Raw genomic sequence first — 22,376 nt, forward strand, 5'->3', positions numbered from 1 at the left:
ATTATGCATCCCACATGCCTATTGTTTACCAAAATCCCAATTCTATTTCAAATCCATGAGATGAAAAACCTCTGGGCCATCTTGTTTCTTTTATAAAATATTATTTAATTATTTCATAGTATTATTTTCATGTCTGGATGCTATCATGAAGTATATAGTCTGGTTTTCTTCCCCATCATTCCAATAAAAACCCTTTGACTTTTTTGACTTTTTCAATTCCTGGCAATGTAGTATGTTCTAAATATAATCTTTTGTTGAATTAGCTTAAGCAGAAAATCATGGGCAGTTTGATTAATAATTCCCAAAGTCTCACTTGACCATCCAGGGTACATCATCTACATACACTGTGGGAACTCTACTGTTTAGAAAGTAAACATTTGGCAGAAAAAAAGTCAAATAATTAGACAATTCAATCATTCCCGTCTCCCACCCAAAAGGACATATGTGTTTTTGAAATACCCTATTCCCTTTTTATGGTGAAATGTCTTATGCTTGGGAAATTTCTTGAATCATAGAGAATATTCTCCTTCGTTTATGAAATTCAAAAATATGCCTCACAATAGAGATTCAATCATCAGTCAACAAGAGCACTGGGTACAAAACACATAGTAAGTATGAAGAAGAAGGGGAAAATAGAAAGAAGAGAATAAGAAGGAAAAAATAAATCAACCTAATCCTCTTATGCATTTGTGTACTGATGGTAAAAATAATCCTAACATTCCCTATTTAGAAGTGAGTTCAGTAACTATTAGTCCAATTAATAAAAACATCCCTTTTAGAGCAGTTCAAATAAATTGTCAATGAGGTTTTGTATGAAACCATAATAATGTGGAGTGAATCTTTGTTTGAAGCAGCCTATTCCACTTTTGGATAATTACAAGTTTTAGAAAGATTTTTTTTTTCATATATAAGGCATAACTCTGCTTCTCTGAAAATTCCCTCCACCACTCCTCATTTTTCTATGAGGCAAAACAGAGCAAGGCTGATCTCTCTCCCATATGACAGCAAGTACTTGAGCCTCTGCAGAATAGAAATCCTCATTTCCTTCAACCTGTCCTTCTCGGATATGAACTCAAGGCCCCTTTCATATTAGGATTATTTTCCTTTCCATGTGCTCCAAATTTTCAATGCCTTTAAAATAAAATGTGGCAATCAAAATTGGACGTATTGTCACAAAGGTCATATGACTCAAAAAGGGCTCAACTTAATGATTATCTGGAAGCAATTGTCTTAATTCAGTCTTAAGATTGACTGCCATATTAGGTTGTTGACTTACATTTTGGCTACTAATATCCCAAAATAAGTAATCAAATAAACTTTAGAAATAAGCCAGTCCCATTCACAATTGATTGTGAACCCAAGTGTAGGACATTATATTTATGTCGATTAAACTTAATCTTATTCAATTAAAGTTCCTCAATTTAATGTTTTTACCCAGAGGTTTCAAACATGCAGCCCACAACACTCTCAGGTGTAGCCCAAATCATATTAAATTGTAATTGAGAAATGTTTAATAAAATAAAAGCACAATGAAGCATAAATTAAATGTTATACTTTAAAACGAAGTCATCATGTGGCCCACAGGGATCTTTCACATATAATTTATTGGTCTCATATCTATTTGAATATTTTGAGTTGACAAAATCTTTTTATTTAATATGGTTCAGTATTCAAATAGCCATCCCTCCTACCTTTGTGCCAATTGACATGGAACTAAAGAACATGTGAAGGATCTGTGTGATTTTCCCAATATAGATTGCGATCTGTTTGTTACCAAGATGATCCCAAGTAATTGTGCAAGGCAGAATAGGATTACAATTTCTAGAAGACCAACTAAAATAATGAAGATAGTGTAAAATCATAATAGTCACTAAAGAAATAGATCTCATATGTTAAAGCTTCTCACAGCAGGCCACAGGGTTTGCTGACGTATTGAAATGCTTCTCATTAGCAACCGCAAGAGATCATTTGTATACTTGTGTATTTGCATTCTGGCTGTGCATTTTAAATTTAACAGAGACTGTCTTTTGCCTCTTTGTATCTACAGTACTTAGCTTAGTGACTGGAACTTTAATAAGTTTTAATAAACTTAATAAACTGGAAGTTTAATAAAAGTTTATTGACCGACTAATTGAGAGTAAAAGTCCAAGAAGGAATTAACAAGAAGAATTCCAAGCAGTTGATTTCTATGGGTATCAAGATCCTCTTCATATAGAACTAGGTTTGTTGACTACAGAACTACTTCAACTCAGCTATGCTATATAATCTGACCTGAACTTTGAAAACAAATTAAAACACTATAGGCTTAGCTTCTTTTGCTAAAATGATTGTTTTTTTTAAATCGGTTTCTAACTCCCTCCCATGAGAAACCAGTTGTGAAAGTTTAAACTGCCTCCAATGGCCAGAAAAGTGATAATGGAGAAGAAAAGAATTTGAGAGAATTTTCTACTGATATGACATCTAAGATGAATTTAAGGCTAAAAGGTAATAATAGATTTTCTGTGCACCTATAATCCAGATCTGAAGAACAGGACTAAATTTCTTTCCTATACTGTCACTTTGATCTTCTGAAATGGTTATATGATCTCTAAAGCTGCTACTCTGAGACCAAATGGACAGCTGCTATTCTAAGATGACCACAGAATTGAGGCAATAGCGAATATCTTTTATTCACAAAGTCCAAAAGACTTTGTGGCTGTGCAAGAAACTCAAAGGAAGAAAAACCACATTTTTTTTTTATTCCTTTCTGCCTTCTGTGCTTTTTTCCTTCTTCCTGTCTAGAAAAAAAGATCTTCTTTAGAGCTACCAATGGTTTTGACTGAATTTGATATTATCTGGAAGGCACCATAAAAAAGAGGAAAATTAATGTTATCCATTATATGTAAATGGGAGTAGTCAGAAACAAATGGAATAAGCATAAATGACCAACAATATGGGAATGGTTATATGTATTATGTCACATTTGTGGAATGGAATATTACTGAGTCTGAGCACAAGAAATATGATGATAACTTGCAAAGACAATACCAGAAATGATGCAAAAAATAAGAAAGAAGATGTTGGACTAAAAGGAATAGATACAGTGTAATCATCTGAGGAAAACTCATTGGGAAGGAATAGATAAAAACATCCTAATGGAGATATAAAGGGGATGACTGAACAACTCTCTAGAAACAGCAAAGTACTTAAATTATGATCCAATCTAAGTTCCTCAAAGACAAGGGATACGTTTGTTTTTGCCTTCTTATCTCTAGTGCCTAGTACCTAGTACCTGGAACATAGTATATGTTTAATAAATACCTGATGAATATATTGACAGATTTTGAATAGCAGGGCCAGGATTCAAACGTAGGTCCTCCAGCCAGTAATTCAGTGGTTTTAGATGACCAGAAAACAATCAATAGTCAGAGAATTGAGTTAGAAAGATGCATTATAATTCTTTTAAAAAAACATAATGACTCACTGGAAAGGGAGAGCAGGAAGGCTAAGAGAAAAATTAGAGAATATATCAGTAACATTTATTTTAAAAATAAAAAGTAAAATAGAAGAAACACTGGACAGCCATGATTCTCTTTAGCATGGGGTAGTCCTCTTTTACATGAACATAAAAACAAAACCAAGGGGGAAAAAGAACCACTTTCAGTCTTTTTTATCATGAAAACTTGGGAGGATTAGAATAATTAGTCATTTATCCAAAAAGCTTGTATTAAGCATACAATGATAGGCAATGTGCTAAGCACTGGGTAATATGAGCTAAGCCTAAATTTTGGCTTAGTTCAGAAGTTCAAAGAGTTTTGGTTGTTTATCATTATTTTGTCCTTTAAAAAATAATGCAACAAATACCTGTCGATCATAATATTGAACTAAAATTACATTAAATAATATTTAAAAACATAATATTAGAATAAAAATCACTGACTTTAGGACCAAGACACATTTGCAGTACTTGAAACTCAAAAGATTTCTGACATTACCCACTTCAATCCTTTGACAATACAAAAAACCAGGTGTTTTATACAGGACTGGCTGAGCTAAGAAGTGGGCAGACCAGATATGGCCACAACAGCTGCTCAGCCTCAGGAGGTGATCCAAGTTCCCACTATATAGGATAGTCATCTTCTGTCCCAACCCTCTGTAAAGATTAATTTATCTACCTTTCTTCCATGGCCATTGGCCTCAATCATAATTTTAAGAACAAAGAAAACTCTTAAGGAACCAGCGTACAGAATGAAAGCTATGTATATTTGACAGTGATGTGCTCAAGGACAGACTGCATGGAAGGAATGGGAAAATCACTTTCTCCATTGGCAGAGTATATCTGTTCAAGTCATAGTTATGTATGTGTCTTGGGGCCACTTGCTACCTGTATTTTCTTCTCTGTAGAACTTTTCCCTTATCTGTTGGACTAAATGACCTCTAAGTCTTTTTGGATTCTCAGTCTCATGCAGTGGAAAGAACTCCAGTTCTGATACAATCTATGCGAATCTTTCGAAGTCATAGGATCCTGACATGTCATCCATGACATCCCTGTACATACATAACAGGTCTGGGATAGGAGGATTCTTTTTCAATTCTAGAGCTCTGACTCTGACTTTTGTAATGGGTGAATGTAGAGGGCCGGCAGCAGTATCCTTGCTTCAAGCATATTTCTCCAGAGTTCCAGCCCTCTACAGGTCAATGTGACCAAAATGCTCAGGAAAACAACAAGGTTTCAGGACTCTCACCTCAGTTCTATGCTGACACGAATCAAAATATAGATACAGAAGGTGAGGTTTAAAAGAAATAACTTGTTTCAAAACTGGTGACTATGACTAGTCTATGCATATTTTTAAAGCAAACTCTTAGGATTCAATAAATTGATCGATAAACATTTATTAAGTGCCTTCCATATGCCAGGCATGGTGCTAAATGCTAGAGATACAAAAAGAGGCAAAAGATAATCTGGGTCTTCAAGGACCTTATAATCTGATGGGTTTTAAAACACAAAGAAAGTTAGTATAGCAATTAAAAGACCTATCTCATGCTATATTTGAATATCATACAACTCAAAAGGCTTTAGAGATAGAGCTCATTTCAAGTGGAAATGCTCTCAAGATGTGCCCAGGAAAAGGTGAGAAAGGGGAAGTTTTTTTGACACGTGCAGTGTATTTTATTTGGAAACAGATTCAAAGATTCTTGAGAAGGAAGTAATAAGACACTGCTTCCTTCTCAGTGTAAGGGTGAGGTTGATTGAGTAAAACAATAAAATTAGCTTACTTTGATTTGGAGCCCTGAGAGACTATAGAGCTGAGAACAAGGACAGACTTTTGAGCAAATATGAAACGTTCTTGGATGAACTTGAGACACCTGACTCATGTGAAAGCTGGAATAAGAACTTCAGAGTAATGGGGTGAGGGGGAGGAGATGACCCCCTTTCCATTCCAGAATATGAAAAAGCTGTGAGAAGAACTACCACAACAAAAATTATAGAATGCGTGCTTCTTGAGGACAGGGAATATGTTTTCCCTTTCTTTATATCCCTAGAATTAGGCATTTTTGCCCAGCACACAAAAAGTGCTTAACAAATGCACTGACCAAAGATCATGGTTTCAGAGAAACCTTGGCCAACTCAGGTCAACCATAAATCACCATCAGCAACAGCTGGATTCATTCAAACAATCCCACAATGTTCAGAGAGCGCCAAGATGTCTAGGGTCCAAAAATATGAGGAGCAACAGCTGAGAAAACTGAGAAAGCAACTGCAGGAGAAGAAAGGAAAAATACCTCCTTCCCCCTTTTCCCTCCCTGTCCTGAAGAAAGTAAGCATATTAATTTATAAGGCAAGGTATAGAGAGAGCTGTTAGGACATTGTCACTATGAAGAAGGAAGGTCCCAAACAAGAAATCAAATTTATGTCTATCTTTTATTTGTTCACTATTACTTGCTCCCAATTCTAAGAAATTTTGAAATAATTTCAATAATGGTAAACAATAACAAAACACAAACACAAAAAAAGATAAATCTCTTAGAAAATCTAGCTTAAATATACAGAAGGAAGGCAACATAAAACAAAGGGGAGGGAAGTATATCCTTTTGTCATCATCAAAGTCAGGTGTAATCTACCTCATAGCAAAGACAATAATCTATATCAAAGAGAGGGAATTCTATTAAAAGTTACTTTTCTTCTCTTGACTGTAGTTTCCTCACCTGTAAATAAAAATCTTTTCCAACTTTTAATCCTATAATCCAATATTAAATAAAATTTACCGGGCAGCTCGGTGGCACAGTGGATAGAATACCAACCCTGAGGTCAGGAGGACCTAAGTTCAAATTTGACCTTAGACACTTAGCACTTCCTAGCTGTGTGACTCTGGGCAAGACACTTAACCTCAATTGCCTCAGCAAAAAAAAAAGGAAGAAAATAAATAAACAAAACTTATCACAAATATAAGAATTGGGAAAGATGCTAATCTCAAAGTCCAGAAGATTTGGGTTCAAATTCTGCCTCTGATGGCTAATTTAAAAAATCCTTACATAAGCCTAGGCAAGTCGTTTATATAGGCAAATCTCTAATAATCAAAGCTGTAGAGAAAAAGCTGATCTGCACATGTCAAAAGGGTTTCCTCACCTGGGGGCTACCCATACCAATGAGACCATAGTCTCTCAGCCCTGACCCTATTCCAGTCAAGTAACTTTAACATTCTTTAAAGCAAAGAGGAAAAACAATGGGGCATGTGCTGTTAGGTAGCCAGAATGCCTCAGGATTCCAAAATAATAAGATGAAAACCTCTTAGAACAAGCCTGAATGCTTGCAGAATCTTATGTATCATGCTGCATTCAAAAGGGATTTTCAGTGCTCTATTTATCTCAGTCGCTCCCTAATTTGAAACACTTATAAGAGGCACTGTGGATCAGTGGACATGGAGTCAGGAACTCTTCTGTCTGTGATACAAGCTGGCTGTATGACCAAAACAAATCCTTTCATTAATCCTTTGGGGTACCAGCCAAGACTCAGTGGAACCTACAACTTATTGACTACTATCAGTGAGGCAATTTTCACACTAAGAGCTTCCTATATTGAAGAAGTCACAAATCCAGACGGAAAATATAAAATTTATAGGCAGAGATGTCAACTTGAAAAAGCTAAGTGATTTTCATATTATAATACTTTAAAAATTTTTTGAAGTTGTATTTTTCAACCCTTCAATATAAAATTGATTCCTGTATAGTTGTCCATTCTGTCAAAAAAAAAAAAAAAAAACACCCAAAACCTCTCATAAAGCATTTTCTAATGGCCTTTACTGAAGCAGTCTCTTCTGACTCTGATCTCTACCCATGTTTATCTCCATTATTCTCTTTAATATTATGCTTTTTGAGACCATCTCATAGCTCCCCTAATGGGGACTGTCCCTTAACAGCAGGATCTTTCTCTGTCTTACTCATTTTCAGCTGTGCTATACATCCTAGAGAATAAACTTAATATATTTTGAAGTAAATCAAACATTTTTAGGCATTGCAACATAACAATTGACTCCTGGAAGGTAACAGCAATTCCTCTACTTTGTGAATAGAAACGAGGGATTGCTGGCTCTTTGTGAGCAAAGGTCATATAATTTCAGAGTTGGAAGGGACTTAAGGTGTCATTTAGTTCAACTTGGATCTGATGAGGATTTCATTTTATGATATTCTTAACAACTCACAAATCTAGTGAGGGAGAAACCAGTAACAGTTCATTTCACTTCTAGGCTGCTATGAGTAATTACTAATTCTACCTACCCTTACTAGATATCACTTTGTTCCCTGACTCTTACCCACTGGCCAAAAAAACACCAAAATCCCAATAACCCACAAATGATAATATACAAGAAATATATACTCACTGTAACATTAATTACTTTCTCTATACACATATCTAAAAGCAGATTGATTAAGATAGAAGAAAATAACAAAAGCTTAATTATTGATAAAATTTAACATAATTTTTAAGCTGTTAAAACTCATCTAGTCAGATTCTTATTTTAGGAAGCAGGAAGCTAGAGCCTAAGGTGTAGACAGGGTTTTTCTAAGGTCCTAAGGCCAGTTACTTGTGGAAATGGGACTAGCATACAAGTTCCCTTACTTTTAGACCATTGCTATGCTTTATTCCACCACCCTGCTGTTGGTTATATTTTATTTAAAGATAAGGGAGTAAGGTAAGGAGGGTTAATGAATATCTGTCATTGTAAATTGCAGCCAATGACATCCCAAAATGGTGACCTATCAATGAAAGATTATACAGTACACTCTCTTGGGCTAGGTCCATCACATTTTTATTTTAAGGTTAATTATTCTGCTTTCTCTTTGGTAGGTTACTATTACAGTAAGACAGAAAGCTTTGTCCTATTGTGTTAGGATGGGAGCTTAGTGCTTTAATTATAACCTTTGATGAAAAAGCCCTGTCATGCTAGTGTCACATTTATATTGTATTTTAACATGACAGTCAGAAACCAAAGATTCATAAGGGTCAAATGTAATTAAAAGTATTTCTAAATTAATTCCTTAATTTATGTGCTACATGATAATAACTCTTTTTGAACATTCAGGTCAGAGTTTTTAATTCATTATAAACATCTACCTTTATCATAAATATTAAAAGCAAAATAACATTAAGAAAACTCTGAGAGATCTGGTTAGCTAAAATGCTCAAGTCACTAGAACGTTCTCATCAATTATATAATAATAACGGATATTCATAAGGATGGTAAAATACCTTAAAGCAACTTCTGAACCATCAGAGAAGAAATTCAGATCAAAACATCTATTGGGGTTATATATTTCACTCTATAGTGTTGAAGAGCCATGATCCCTAAGCATTTCATTCATTCAGAATATTCGATGAGCAATAATACAGCCTTTCCCTTCCATGATAGATAAAAAGTATTTTCTGTATATCCTTTTCCCCTAGTCTCAGTGAATGTTTTTCACTGGCAAATATGGATTCAAAATTGTTTCCATGTTGCCTACAGTCTTTACTAAACAAATAGAAAGATAAACAGCTATTATTCTCTCTCTGATAAAATAAAAGCTGACTGTAAATAATCACCTTTTACAAAGCTAACTTGGTTTTCTTTTCTTTTCTCCCTGGAATTTTTACTATTCTGACCCCTTCTTCCTGTCCTCCCCTTCTCATTTCCTGCTCCCGAAGCTGACTGGGAACAGCCTATGGAAAGAGTGGGGGCTGGAGTAGGAAATTAAGATTCTTGTGTTAGAAGAGTTAAGTGAGTTTCCTGGAGTATAAATGAAATCTCTGGAGATATAAATAGAATCATGATGAACCACTGTGAGATATGGCATTCTTTCCCACTCAAGGAGTACTTCATAATTCTCTTGAGGCTGGTGAGTTTCACATAATATATTAATATCCAGACTGGGGAAGAATGTCAATAGCTCCCTATGCCTGCTGACTTAAAAGAAATCGCATAGAGAGCATCATAAATTATCTAGGCTATACGTGGAACAAAATCATATGCAGTTGATATACAAACAATGTATGGTTATATCTAAGACAGATACATTTAAAAATATATATAATGCTGAGATTTTGAATCCATGTCCCATACTTGTACACTTTATCATATGAGATTTTCCCTATCTTTATGTGGTAAATGATCAGTCATGAGGATAGATAAGGTTGCATAAGGATACCATGAAATTCTATAGCCTGTAGTTCAATGGTCTTTTTGCTCTATTCTTCAATACTTCAAGGATCATTGCTTTTATGGGGGGACATTCCCTCAGCTACAGCAAATCACAGTCTTACCCTGACAGTAGAAAGTCTTTGAAAATTTCGGTAGTCCAAAAAAAACCTTCATATCCTACGAGCACAACCAACCACTCACTTAACCAGGCTGATTCTCAGACAACAGACATACAGTTTAGTCACTGAACTGGCACTTAAAGCTTTTATGGCATAATGGGACCTGCTATAGTTTGTGATCCATTGAGAACTCAGGAGTTAACCTCTATGTTCCTTTGAGGTTTAAAAAGAAGGGGAGGTGTTTTATTGTAGTTTTTGCATTACATATTATACTAAGTATTGTAACAATGATACTTCATGTGGGGATAATTTGTGACAATATTATAACAATATTATAAGTAACAATATTATAAGGTATGCAGGGCATACTCTATTATTTCTCATTTGAAAGATGAAACAAGTCAGAATGAGGTCCTCAAAGTATGTGTGGCTAGTAAGTGAGGCAATCAGATGAGAACAGAGGTTTTCTTACTTTTAGACCCTATCTACTACATCTGTGAGGACATCAACAACTGCTGTAAGTAGCTACCCCTCTGGGAATCTGTCAACTGGAAATTGTCAGCTGGGCAGCACAGTTTGCTCCCTTCCTTCCTTCCTCCATCTTTTTCTTTTTTTTTCCTTTTTCCTCTCTCCCTCTCTCTTCCTCTTACACCTCCCCCTCTCCCTCTTCTCCCTCCCTTTCCTTAAATCTTAAACTCAAATCATTCTGGCTCTCATTGATTTGCCAGTAATAAATCCCAGGCCAAACCCTAATTGGTCTTTATTTAGACCCTGATGTACTCAGAGTGAATAGCAATTGTATCTGTCTGGGCCAGAAACCTAAGAATCTTCCCCTCCCAGGTAGGACTTTTTTTTTAATTAGGTAAAAGAGGTCATTCTTGCTTCATTTCTTACCTAGGCTTAATCACTGAATAAGCATTGCCTCAATCAAAAGGAGACCTGTTAAAAACTTTAGTTTAAAAAGGCCAAGTTCTCTCATTGCACCCAGGGTCATCTCCAATCTTCTGGTTCCATGTCTTGCCATCAATAGGTAATCCAGATCAATCAGGCTCTGCTTTTTAGACTATAGAGATTATAGTAATTTATAATCTATAGAGATTATGGTAGCTACTTCATAGAGTTTTTTAAAGACCAAATGAGGTAATATATACAAGTGCTTTACAAACTTTAAAATCCATGTAAAATGCTAGCTATTGTTATTAGAGTAGGTATTTAGGGGTAGCTAAAATGCAGGGTATATAGAGCCCAGGGCTGGGAATCAAGAAGACTCATGTTCCTGTATTCAAATCTGGTCCCAGACATTTAATAGCTGGGTGATCCTGGGCAAGTCAATTAATCTGCTTTGCCTCAGTTTCTTTATCTGTCAAATGAGCTAGAGAAGAAAAGGGCAAATCACTCCAGTATCTTTGCTCAGAAAACCCCAAATGAGGTCGTAAAGAGTTAGACATAACTGAAAATGACTGAATAACAATAAGAAATCACATTTTATGGGATATATGAGTGGTTATCTCATGAGCAAAAAATACTATCATGAATGAATGAAAAACATTTATTAAGTTATGTCCCTGTATAGCCTATATCAGATTATCATCTCAGGGAAAGGGGAGAAGAGAGGGATAGAATTTGGAACTCAAAATTTTAATTAAAAGAAATCTAAATGTTAAAAAAGTTTGAACATAATTGGGGGGAAATACAATATTATATTTTTAAAAGTTATAACCCCAATCATTGTGCTAAAGGTTATAGTTACAAATGGGGGGTGGGGTGGGAAATCAAGCCCTTTCTTGCTTTCAAGGAGGTCACACTCTAATTGAGGAGACAATATATATCACCAGGTTCAGCTGTTGGGCAGATGGGAAATCTTAGTGGTTTAATGGTCAAGAGGATGGGAGACCTAGGTGTTCCTCAATTATGTGAATCAATGTTCATTTAGAAAACAATTCAAAAAGATCTTGAAGTTTGAGACACTAGGCAAACAATAAGGTTTAGAAGATCTTAGAAAGTAAATGACAGGGCACCTGATTTTCTTCCATTTCAGCACAAAGAATAGATTTGGCAACTCCCATATTAATTCAAGTCCTCTGGGGAGTCACTGTATGCAAAGTTCAAAAGCAAGAAGAGAGGGTGGGTCCTTCCTACAACTTGGATGTTCCAGATACATTGAGAATAGATGGATGGGGAGGTAAAGGGAGAGGAGGTCAGGTGAGGGAGGCTGCAAAAGGCTTAGTCATCTAAATGGGTTGGTAAGATTAAAAGATTGGAAAACTCTAGATCAACTCAACAAAATCCTCCGAGAAATCATCAGTGCGTGACATTCTCTGCCTTTGGAGGGAGTGCCTATATGAGTTAGACTGAATTCCTTAAGAGCATTAAATGATGTTAAAACATGAATTGTTAAATATCTGTTCAATATATCTCATTGTTTTAAAATTGGGGGGAGGAGGGAGGAAAATTATTCTTCAGTTGTAATTTTCAAATATTACTTACTGTTCTGAAAATATTTCTTTTATTTCCAAAGGTACTACCATGAAATTTAAAGTAAATTTTTAAAAGATAGTTTTTTTTTTTTGGAAAAGGTAGTTTTCAATATTTTGAAATCATAAACCTCAATGGCTCCTTTCAGAATTTCCCACATACTCTCGGAGCCTACTTAGAATTCAATTAAATTCATCAGGTATTTAGTGAGCACCTACTATGTAACAAGGAACATACTCCTTTGTGAAAAACTGACATGCACACAAATAAGTAAATGCAGATTGTATTCAAGATCCCTATAAAGTAATATCTGAATGAGAGGTGGAGGAGTAGAAAGGAGTTCCAATCCAGATCTCCAAAATTGTGACACATACCTGCATTTAAGAAAGGTAAGTTGTCCTTGTCATTGACACCTTCTGGGGCAATGGACTCACACGCCAATGCAGACTGGAAAAGAAAAGGGAATTGGAGCTTTGAAAACAAGCAGACAAATACCAAGAGACTAGAAGACAGTTTATGTTGCCTGGGGACGCTTTGGCTCAAACCCTCCTGACAACTTTTCTTTCCAGCCCTACCCATTTTGTTCAGCTCATTTGGTTTTAATTATTGATTTACATTTCTTCCATGCAACAGAGTTGCATTATTTAATCACAGGCTACATCCTCTTCCTAGCCAAAGAATGTTTACACAAAAGATAGCAAAACGTGAATTATTGTCCCAAACATGCTAGAGATGCACACTCCTAACTGTGTTAAGGCAGGCTAGAAAATCATTTGTGACAAGCTGAATGGTTTCAGAGGGGTTTCTTTCAGCTGGGCTGCTTTCAGACCAACAGCAGACAGTTCCCTTTGACTTACAGCAAATGCAACTTTAAACAGAGAATAAAATAGGTGGTGATACATAATTATCAAGGGCAAAAGGACCTAAGCCAGTAACATGTCACTGACAAAACGATCTACAGAGATGGTCGTCGAGAAGGACACTATTAAAATATGAGATCATCTCTGCAATGATATGTTCCTGTCATTAGTGATGAATGGGCCATGCACGATTGCCTTATCTCACCTGGGTATATGCAGAGAATAGAAGGGAGTGGGAAGTCGAACGGCAGAATGAGGGGCATTTCCTCCATTCCTTGTAAATGAATTATAAGTTTGAGCCTTTCATTGATTCCTAGACATGGGAGCTTGCTACATCCAGGTGAAGGAAAACTTCATTGGCCCCAGGAAAATGAGAAGAGACCTTTGTCATTTCCATAGACAGGCAGCCACCAGTATTTGTTTGATCGTATGAGTTATCCTCCGCCTCCAGTCAGAAAATAAGATCACTTAGCAAACAAATATGCCAAATATAAAGAGAAAAATTCAAACTTATTTGAGAAAAAACTTCCCAGATGGAAAATTACTTCAGTAGAAAATCTCAAGCAAAATGATTCCCTGCAGCTTCAGTTTCTAAGTGGGCAATTTTCTGTTTCAATCAATCAACCACCATTTATTAAGCACCTACTACCATGTGCCAGGCACAGTTCTAAACACTAGGGATACAAAGAAAGACAAAAGAGTCTCTGCCCTTAAGGAATTCATAGTCTGTATGGGAGATAAAATGCAAATAACTACATACAAACAGGCAATATAGAGAATTAGTAGTAATCTCAGGAGGAAATACCATGAAAGGAGAATTAAAGAATATCTCAAAAGACCAAGCAGCATCAATTGAATCAGTGGATATTTTTTAGGGCTTAGTGGCAAAATGGATAAAGCATTTGACTTGAAAGCAGAAAGACACATCCTTCATGGGTTCAAATTAAGTTTCAGACACATTATCCTTAGCAAATCTTTCAACCAACTTTGACTCAGTTTCCTCATCTGTAAAATGGCAAACCACTCCAGTATCTTTGTCAAGAAATCCCCAAATGGGATCATTTAAGAGTTGAAAAATACTGAAACTATTGAACTGTAACTTAAAAAAAAATACACAAGACAAAAAAAAATGGAAGCTGTTGAAAATTCTTATTTCATTGCAAAATAATAATAGGTTTTGCATCGATTGACATGTCAAGTCCTTCTGTGTTTTAAGTGGTACTGGGAAAGGTTTCTTGCAGAAGGCTGTTTTTTAGTTGAGATTTAAAGGAATGCAAAGAAGTTGGGAGGCAGATAAAAGAGAGAATATTCCAGGCATGAAGGAGTGTAAGTGAAACTTCCTAGATTCAGGAGATGATGAAGGTCAGTAATAAAGGGATCATAGAGTATGAGGTTGGGGACAACGTAGGTATAAAGAAAATGGAAAGCTGGGAAGAATCCAAGTTATACAGGATTTTAAACTACACACAAAGGATTTAAATTTGATCCTAAAGGTAAAAGGAAGCCACTGGAGTTTACTGAATAGTCAACTGGTACCTTGCTCAGTGGAGCAGAATTTAAAGGGAACCCAATTTGGAAGGTGCTGACAGCATTTTTCCAACATCTAGAAATGACAGTTTTTACCACCTAGTAAGGAAAAATATTAGGAATAAAAGAAAATAGAATAAAATGAGCCTTCCCCTCCTCACCTCATTCTGTTTGTCCTAGGTTTGGGATATATAATTGGCTCTGGGCACATGCACACAACACATCACAAATTAGGAATTACAAAGAAAAAGCTGTGTAAAATATGTCATCTGTAAATAATCAAGGGACAGCTTTTATACTCCAAGCCAACATGTTATTACTGTGGGCTTTGATTTGTCCTACTCTGGGCACAGGAAAAAAGGCAAAAAATGAGTGATGATGGAAAGAAAGCTTGGATACACTGACTAGTGTGTAAAAGTACTTAAATGATTGATTCCTGATTGATTTATTAATGTCAAGAAAATATGAAAAAGGCATGTGGAGAACTGGGCAAACCCTCTGAAATGAAGTTTGGGAAGACTTGAACAAGAGTTTCACAGTATGTATTGTATGGGTAGATATGAATAGGTTTTATGATTTGCTTTCCTAAAGAGAAAATTCATTTTAATGAGATAACATATCCAAGTATTAGTACATTCTTACATCAACCTTGAACATCAGCTTGTCATTTTCTTGCTGTCTTCAACATAGCACTTTCTGTTCTGTGTCTGAAATGATACCATTTTCTGCCAAGAGAAGATCTTTCTTTTGGGTCAGAAAAATCTTTCCTTCCCAACATGTTATAATCCTCAGCAAAGAGTTATAATAGTCAAATAACCCATTCTTGAAGGACAGCTTTTCATTCTTTATCACATTAGTAAAAAAAAGACAAGGCTGGCAATTATCTCTCCAAAAAAAATGGAAAGTTAAATATTTAGGATGCTAATGTGACACTGATCTATAGAGTATAATATTCATTCCTTAAATATTGCATTATGCACCAATGTTCCCATGACTCATGTACACAAGCTAACTACAGATTTTGATCCTCTTGAGAGTATCTCTAATTATTATGTTTTCATTAGAGACAATATTCGCTCTTCTAAATTAGGCTTTCTCTTATATCACAAGTCATTTCCCCTACAAAGAATTTCAGAAGTGAACCCACCTAACTATTCACTCCATAAGTGGAGTACTCTTCAGAATCAATCACACTTTTGCATATGGTAGTTAATAGACACTTCTTGATTGAATAAATATTTCTCAAGTATTCTGGCTTTTAAAATTGTTTTATGTGTAGATTTTCTGTTTTTGCAGCAAATGTTATTCATTAGTTGATTACGACTACTACCTCTGCTATTATTTACAGTTGTATATAAGTTTTCCGGCATATCTTGTAAACTTTGCTACCATAACCAAGAAAATTTGCAGAGGGATTCATCTCTATGATTATTCTATACCAAGCTTCCATGGTTATAGTTTACCTTCTTGAGATTAAGCCCTAAGGCTCCATCCCCTAAAACTTCAATTTGGATCTTCCTTTGTTGGAAAATATATACTAATCTGATATAATACACAATTAAAAAAAGCATTGACTTTCAAGTCATAAAACCCGAGTCTACATCCCACCTGCAAAACTTAGAACCCATGTAACTCTGGCAAGCCCCTTTACCAGCCTGGGTCTCATTTTCCTCATCTATAAAACATGGGGACTGAACTAGGTGACCCCTGAGGTTTCTTTGGGTTTAAATTCATGGTTGTGTAAGTGCTGGAGTCAGCACTGTGTTCAGAGTCATAACCAGTAATTTTTTTTTTGTATCAGGGACAAGTAGTATAAATTTTGTCCTCATATATCATTGTAGATAATGGTGGTAGATGGAAAAATATTTCCCTAGGGATGGATGACGTTCAGGGCAGAAGAAGCAGTCTACACTGTAGCTGTCTTTTTCTACTAATTACTCTGGCCATTAAGGTTCAGAATAAAGTTGTTTCCATGTTGCTAAAAAATTTTAAGGGCTTCCATATAATAAGGTGCAATAAGTATGAACTAAGTACCTACTATGTGTCAGACACTGGATTAAACATTAGGGACACAAATAAGATAAAAAATGGCAGTCAATGACATCCTCCTCCTAAACTTTTGAGCTTATCTGACTATATGACCTCACAAGGCAGCTAAGTAGAGTGGCAGAGGGCTGGTCTTGGAATAAGGAAGATCTGAATTCAAATCTTGCCTCAGGCACTTCCTTAGCTAGCTGACATCCCATCTTGACAAATCACAATCTCTTAGCCTCAATTTCTTCACCTGTAAAGTGGAGATTAAAAAAAAAAAAAACCACCTCACAGAACTGTTGTGAGAATCAAATTACACACACACACACACACACACACACACACACACACACACACACACACACACACAGCTTAACTAGGAAACAGAAAGAAATTGTGATTGGGGTAGTTTCCTCAAAATAGCAGATGAATGACCCAAGTAGATGATGAAGAGTAAGTATGCAGTCAGCAAGATATACTGTAATGGGATTAACGGTATAATTTGAGTCAGGTTTATAACAAGGGCTTGAAAGTTCTTCCAGGAGGATCAAGATGTAACAGGAAGAGTCTCCAAGTAGAGCCATTTAAGAAGAAATTTAATATAATAATAGTTTCTTTAAGCTGAAATAAACATTGATTTTTCTATTCTTCTTTAAGCCAGTATCCTAGCTAGCTTGACATTCCAATGATGCCTGAGTTTTATTTTATTTTTTTATTTTTTTTTAAATAGCATTTTCCACCTTTCAAAATACTTCCATGTATATCAGGTGATTCTACCCTTGCAGCTTCCATAGAGGACAGGAGGCTAGTTAGAGAGGAAAAAAGACATAGTTTCAAGTCTTTCCACTGGTATAAACTAATTATGAATTCATGTGTAAATAACTTAATCTCTAAACACTCCAGACAACAACTAAAACTATTAAGTTACAGGTGAATTGCCAGTCTTGTGGGTGAAAATGTTATTTAAGAGGATTTCTCAAAATGTGTGGATATTTCAGCCTAGCCCATAGCAAGAATTTAATCCCAGTTTATTTTTTGATTTATTGGTTAATTACAAAAGGGGAGGGAGGATTTTAATGAAGTCCCTTTCATCTATTTGATGATTATAACTACAGGAAGTAAGGGGCAGGTAACAGACAGTGGAGGATAGTCCCCTATTAGTTACATCTAGAGGTTTATATAAAGTGAAGGTTACAGAAATAAGGGGGTGTAAGATTTTCTGCCATTTAATCTTTGCTTCGTCACTTAGCATATAAAAGCAGCCAGATTTTTTTCTCACAACAGGATAGTCGACCAAAAATACCATTGCCATTTCTAAACCCAAAGTTTTTCTCCTGTTCTTCATTACTACATGAAGATAAAGCTGGGTTATTATCAAAGCCTATGGCTCAAGCTCTGAAAGGTTCTCCTTTAGGAGACTATTACAGTTTAACAGGGAGGACAATGGATAAAAGGAAGCAGGAAAAAGAAGTGGGAAGGTGGCCAGAGAATACCAGGCTCAGACACATGATGGATATGATGGTAGAGGCTAGTAGAGTCTAGCTCAAGAACCAGTCTAGCTCTTATAGAAAAAGTTCAATTGCCAGAAAATAGGCTATAGGATGTTGTCTATGTCAACTCAAAATGACTTGCACTCTGGGACATAAAAGGATCCAAGCACCAATGAAAGAAGCACAAAATTCCTGAAATCCTGACAGGTACAACTTCTGTGATAGAATGGAAAGGTATCATAATGATTGGGGGAGAAAAGGGTTTGAAAGAAGATGTGATTTTTTTTTTTTTGCTGAAGCAATTGGGGTTAAGTGACTTGCCCAGAGTCACACAGCTAGGAAATATTAATTGTTTGAGGGCACATTTGAACTCAGATCCTCCTGACTTCAGGGCTGGTGCTCTATCCACTACACCAACTAGCTGCCCCTGAAAATGTGATTTTTCTGAAGTCATGCAAATGGCCTCTTAAATATTATTAATCTTTAAAAAAAAAAAAAACCCTTAGATTCATCTCTGCAGGAAATTCAAGAAAAATAAAGAAACTAAGCAGGAAGTGGAATATAATTATCAGTGTAATGAGCCAATGAGCCTTTAAATACAGGGTTCTTAACCCCCTTTTGTATTATGGACCCTTGGAGATAACTTTCTTGTGGTGAATAATGTTATTCTTTCATCTCAGAATAATGTTTTTAAATATATCAAATACAAAGAATTATAAAGGAAGCCAGTTGTGTTGAAATACAGTTGTCAAATTTTTTTAAAATGCATAACTATATATTTATGAACCACAGATTGAGAACTTTTGCTTTGAAGAAAGACATTTTTGTTGCTATTCTCTCTTACAAGTAAGCTTTAAGAACATAAGAACAAAGACTTTTCCCAAACCACTGTCTCCTGCCCTAAGAAATACTGATCTACATCCATCACCTCTACTGTATCCTCTTCAAAAACGGCAGAGGTGATAAAGGGGTGAAAGGTAGCTAAGGGATATTTAAGAACTTGCCTCCTTCCTAGGCACCCAAACCGAGAACCTACTCTCCATTCTGACACAAGTCTTCCATTGATCTGCCAAAGGGCAACTGAATCATCCCTGATCCAGAGTGAGAGAGAGTAAACCCTCTCATAATACAGATCATAATTCTTGCTTCAGCTTATTTTTGTCTTTGTTTTCCTATATGTCTTTGTCCCAAATTGTTGACTTAAGTGCATAGATAGTTTTTAAAATTTTTGAAGGGAGAAAGCTATCTCAAATGTTGTTCAATTTGGCTTTCTGTCCTTGTTCTCTCTTAATCCTTACTTCCCTTAAAAAATGTTTATATGAAAATAGTTTCCTGCAATGGTACAACTGGGGATTTTAATTTTACTTGCTTTAAGGGAAAATAAGTAGCATCAAATATCCTCTATGGACTCTTTAATATAATCCATTCATTTTAAGGTGGGCACTTTAATTCTCCATTTTCTTCTCTTATTACTTAATGTCATATCTTATGTATATATTCACATATTTATAGTTAAAAATTTGACCTATTAATACCTTAAAAAAAAACTTTCAGAGATAGTTCCTTGGTTAAGGAGCTCTATTTAAGAACACTTGTTAAGGAAAATGTGTGCTCCAGATGGAAATTTTTGGTTCTATAAAATTTTCTTTTAATGGCTTAAAAGAGGATATGTCTAACTCCTCGCCACTTCCAACTTGTTTCTTTATATCAGAACAGTATCTATGAATATTTTCACCTAATATAAACATAGTATAACCATTTTTTTATATTTTTGATAGGGTCAAGAAGTGATTTGTTTAATATGACAGTTACAAAGTTTCTGAAATTTTGATTTTGGATCTAATTCTTCTGATTCCTAATCTGATGCCTTTTCACTCTAACACACTGTCTGATAATAGAGATGTGGAAAATTAGGATTCTGGAGATAAAATGACCTGTTCAGGATTACATAGCTAATAAGACTTCTTCATGTATTTGACATGTAAATGATTGTCCCATGAAAGATAAAACTACTTTCTCCTTAACCCCAGTGGTTAGAATTTGGGAATAATAGAAGTTGAAGAGAAGCATATTTAAGCTTAAGATTAGGGGAAAGTGTCCAAATAATCAGAACTACACAAATGTGAAAAGAACTGATTATCTAAATGACTAAATGAAGAGATTTTAGATCACTCCCACCAAAAGTATACAAGCAAAGGCTGGATGACTTTTGATGGAGTATGGTATAAAGGGGATTCATATTCAGGTTTGAGTGGGATTTGATGGTCTCTAGACCATCTGAAACTGAGATTTGAGGTTTTTTTTTTCCTTGTATCATGCTAACATATAAAAAGAGCATAATGGAGAAATAGGACATAGACTTTCAAAGGTAGGGAGAGGGGGAGAAATTAGTCTAGCAGCATAGTAGAAAGGGAATTGAAAGGGAAAGGTGTTAGAAATAGCTGAAAAAGGAACCAGATTGATTCTTGACTCTGAATGAATTGTATAGGAAGGTGATTTCATGAAAACTAACTGTGCAGAGAGGTGAGTTCAGGAGCATGAGTTGTCAGTCAGCATACATTCATTAAGTGCTTAGAATGTGCTAGATATTGTGCCAAGCACAGAGATTATAAAGAAAGGCAAAAAAAAAAAAATCTGTCCCTGCCATAGAAGACCTCCCTTTGTAATGGGGAGACAGCATGTATATAATTATGTACATGTAAGAGAACGTGAACAGGGAAGTGAATGGTGGAGGGAAGATTCAAGATTGGAGGCTTGAGAGGGAAAGAGTGGGGAGAGATTTCCTGAAGTGAAGTGAGATTTGAGCTTTCTTGGATAAAGCAAAGGAAGCCAAGAGGTAGAGGTGAGGAGGGAGAACATTTTAGGTCTGGGGAACAGCCACGTGGTTGGTTGAGAAGTATAGCAAGCAGGTCTGTGTCGTTGGGGGCTTAGAAAGGGATGGAGTAGGAGAAGACTGACAGAGTGATAAGACCCCAGAGTTACTGTAGATCTTTGAAGGATTAGTAGGCAATATGTGCACCACCCCCAGCAAGAACTGGAGTGCCCCATCCCTTGTGCCAGGGGAGCCCGGCAAAGCCCTACCTGTCCTTTGCTAATTACTGTTCTGCATTACAAAATGAAAGTTGCTAACTTTAGAAGGAAATAGTTGAGTGTGACAGAAAGGGAGTCAAAACAGAGGCACTGTTTCTAACCAGAGGACTAGGTGAGCAATTGGATATGCCTGACAAGGGAAGATTGAGTATTTTCAATTTTTTTCTTATTTACATAAATTAAGTACTTAACTTAAGTTCACTAGCAGTGCTATTTTTAACACTACTAGTCAGTACTACTACTATTAGTTTTTAAGTTATTATTTTGTAATATTATTAATATTAAGTTAATATTAATTAACTATGCTTGAGTTGATGCTTAGGAGAAAATGGTAGCAGACTATTTTGAAAACTGCCATAGAGATTGACATTTCTATGCAATCACTACTGATATTTATATAGTGACTTAAATTTTGCTAAGCACTTTACATAAATTAACACCTTTGGGCCTCATGATTGATGTATGTAGCCCAGTTATTATTAGACTCATGTGACAAATGAAAAGAAAGACTGGGAAAAGTAAATGACTTGCCTTTTGTAACAAAGCTGGTTGATGTTGCAAGTGGAATTTGAACCCAGGTCTTTTGAGTCCTGGAATCCCACACTATCTATTTTGAACACTGCTTCTTATTATATGCTATACCACAGGTATCTTACCCAGTGATGACACCTTTTTTCCAAAACTGCCTTTAAATATGACAAATATGGAAATATGATTAAAATGATTAAAGATGCATAACCTATATCAGATTTCTTGCTGTCTTGGGAAGAGGGGAGCTAAGAGAGGGAGGGAGAAAAAATCTGAAAAACTAGTTCTTATAAAAATGAATGTTGAAAACTATCTTCACAGGTAATTGGAAAAATAAAATACTGTTGAGAAAATAGCATCTTAAATACCATGTGCATTTAGTATAGTGATATACAATTTTCTCTATATAAACTTGGATATTTATATGGCTCATAAGAGAAATTATAATCTTGGTCTTTTTTTTTAAATAGTAAAAGGTAAAAGGTTTGAAACATGAAACACCTCAGCCAAGTGGCAGCCTGTGCTTAGGCTCTCCTCTCAGCATGGTCAGGGTCAAGTCTTTCTCTGTCAAGCTTTTCGCCTGTGGCCTGATAGCAGCAT

General features: G+C 35.6%; 1 protein-coding gene across 3 annotated transcripts in view; it reads right to left on the minus strand.

The window, feature by feature from the left end:
• Nucleotides 1–22,376, minus strand: part of INPP4B (inositol polyphosphate-4-phosphatase type II B) — a 931,109-nt gene that overhangs the window by 267,347 nt on the left and 641,386 nt on the right. For all 3 annotated transcript variants that reach the window (XM_051965729.1, XM_051965726.1, XM_051965728.1), the window contains one exon: nucleotides 12,625–12,697. In XM_051965729.1, coding sequence (XP_051821689.1) covers nucleotides 12,625–12,697 — 73 coding nt within the window. The remainder of the gene's footprint in view (nucleotides 1–12,624; nucleotides 12,698–22,376) is intronic.

This window comes from Antechinus flavipes, chromosome 6 (genome assembly GCF_016432865.1).
Source record: "Antechinus flavipes isolate AdamAnt ecotype Samford, QLD, Australia chromosome 6, AdamAnt_v2, whole genome shotgun sequence".
Lineage (NCBI taxonomy): Eukaryota > Metazoa > Chordata > Mammalia > Dasyuromorphia > Dasyuridae > Antechinus > Antechinus flavipes.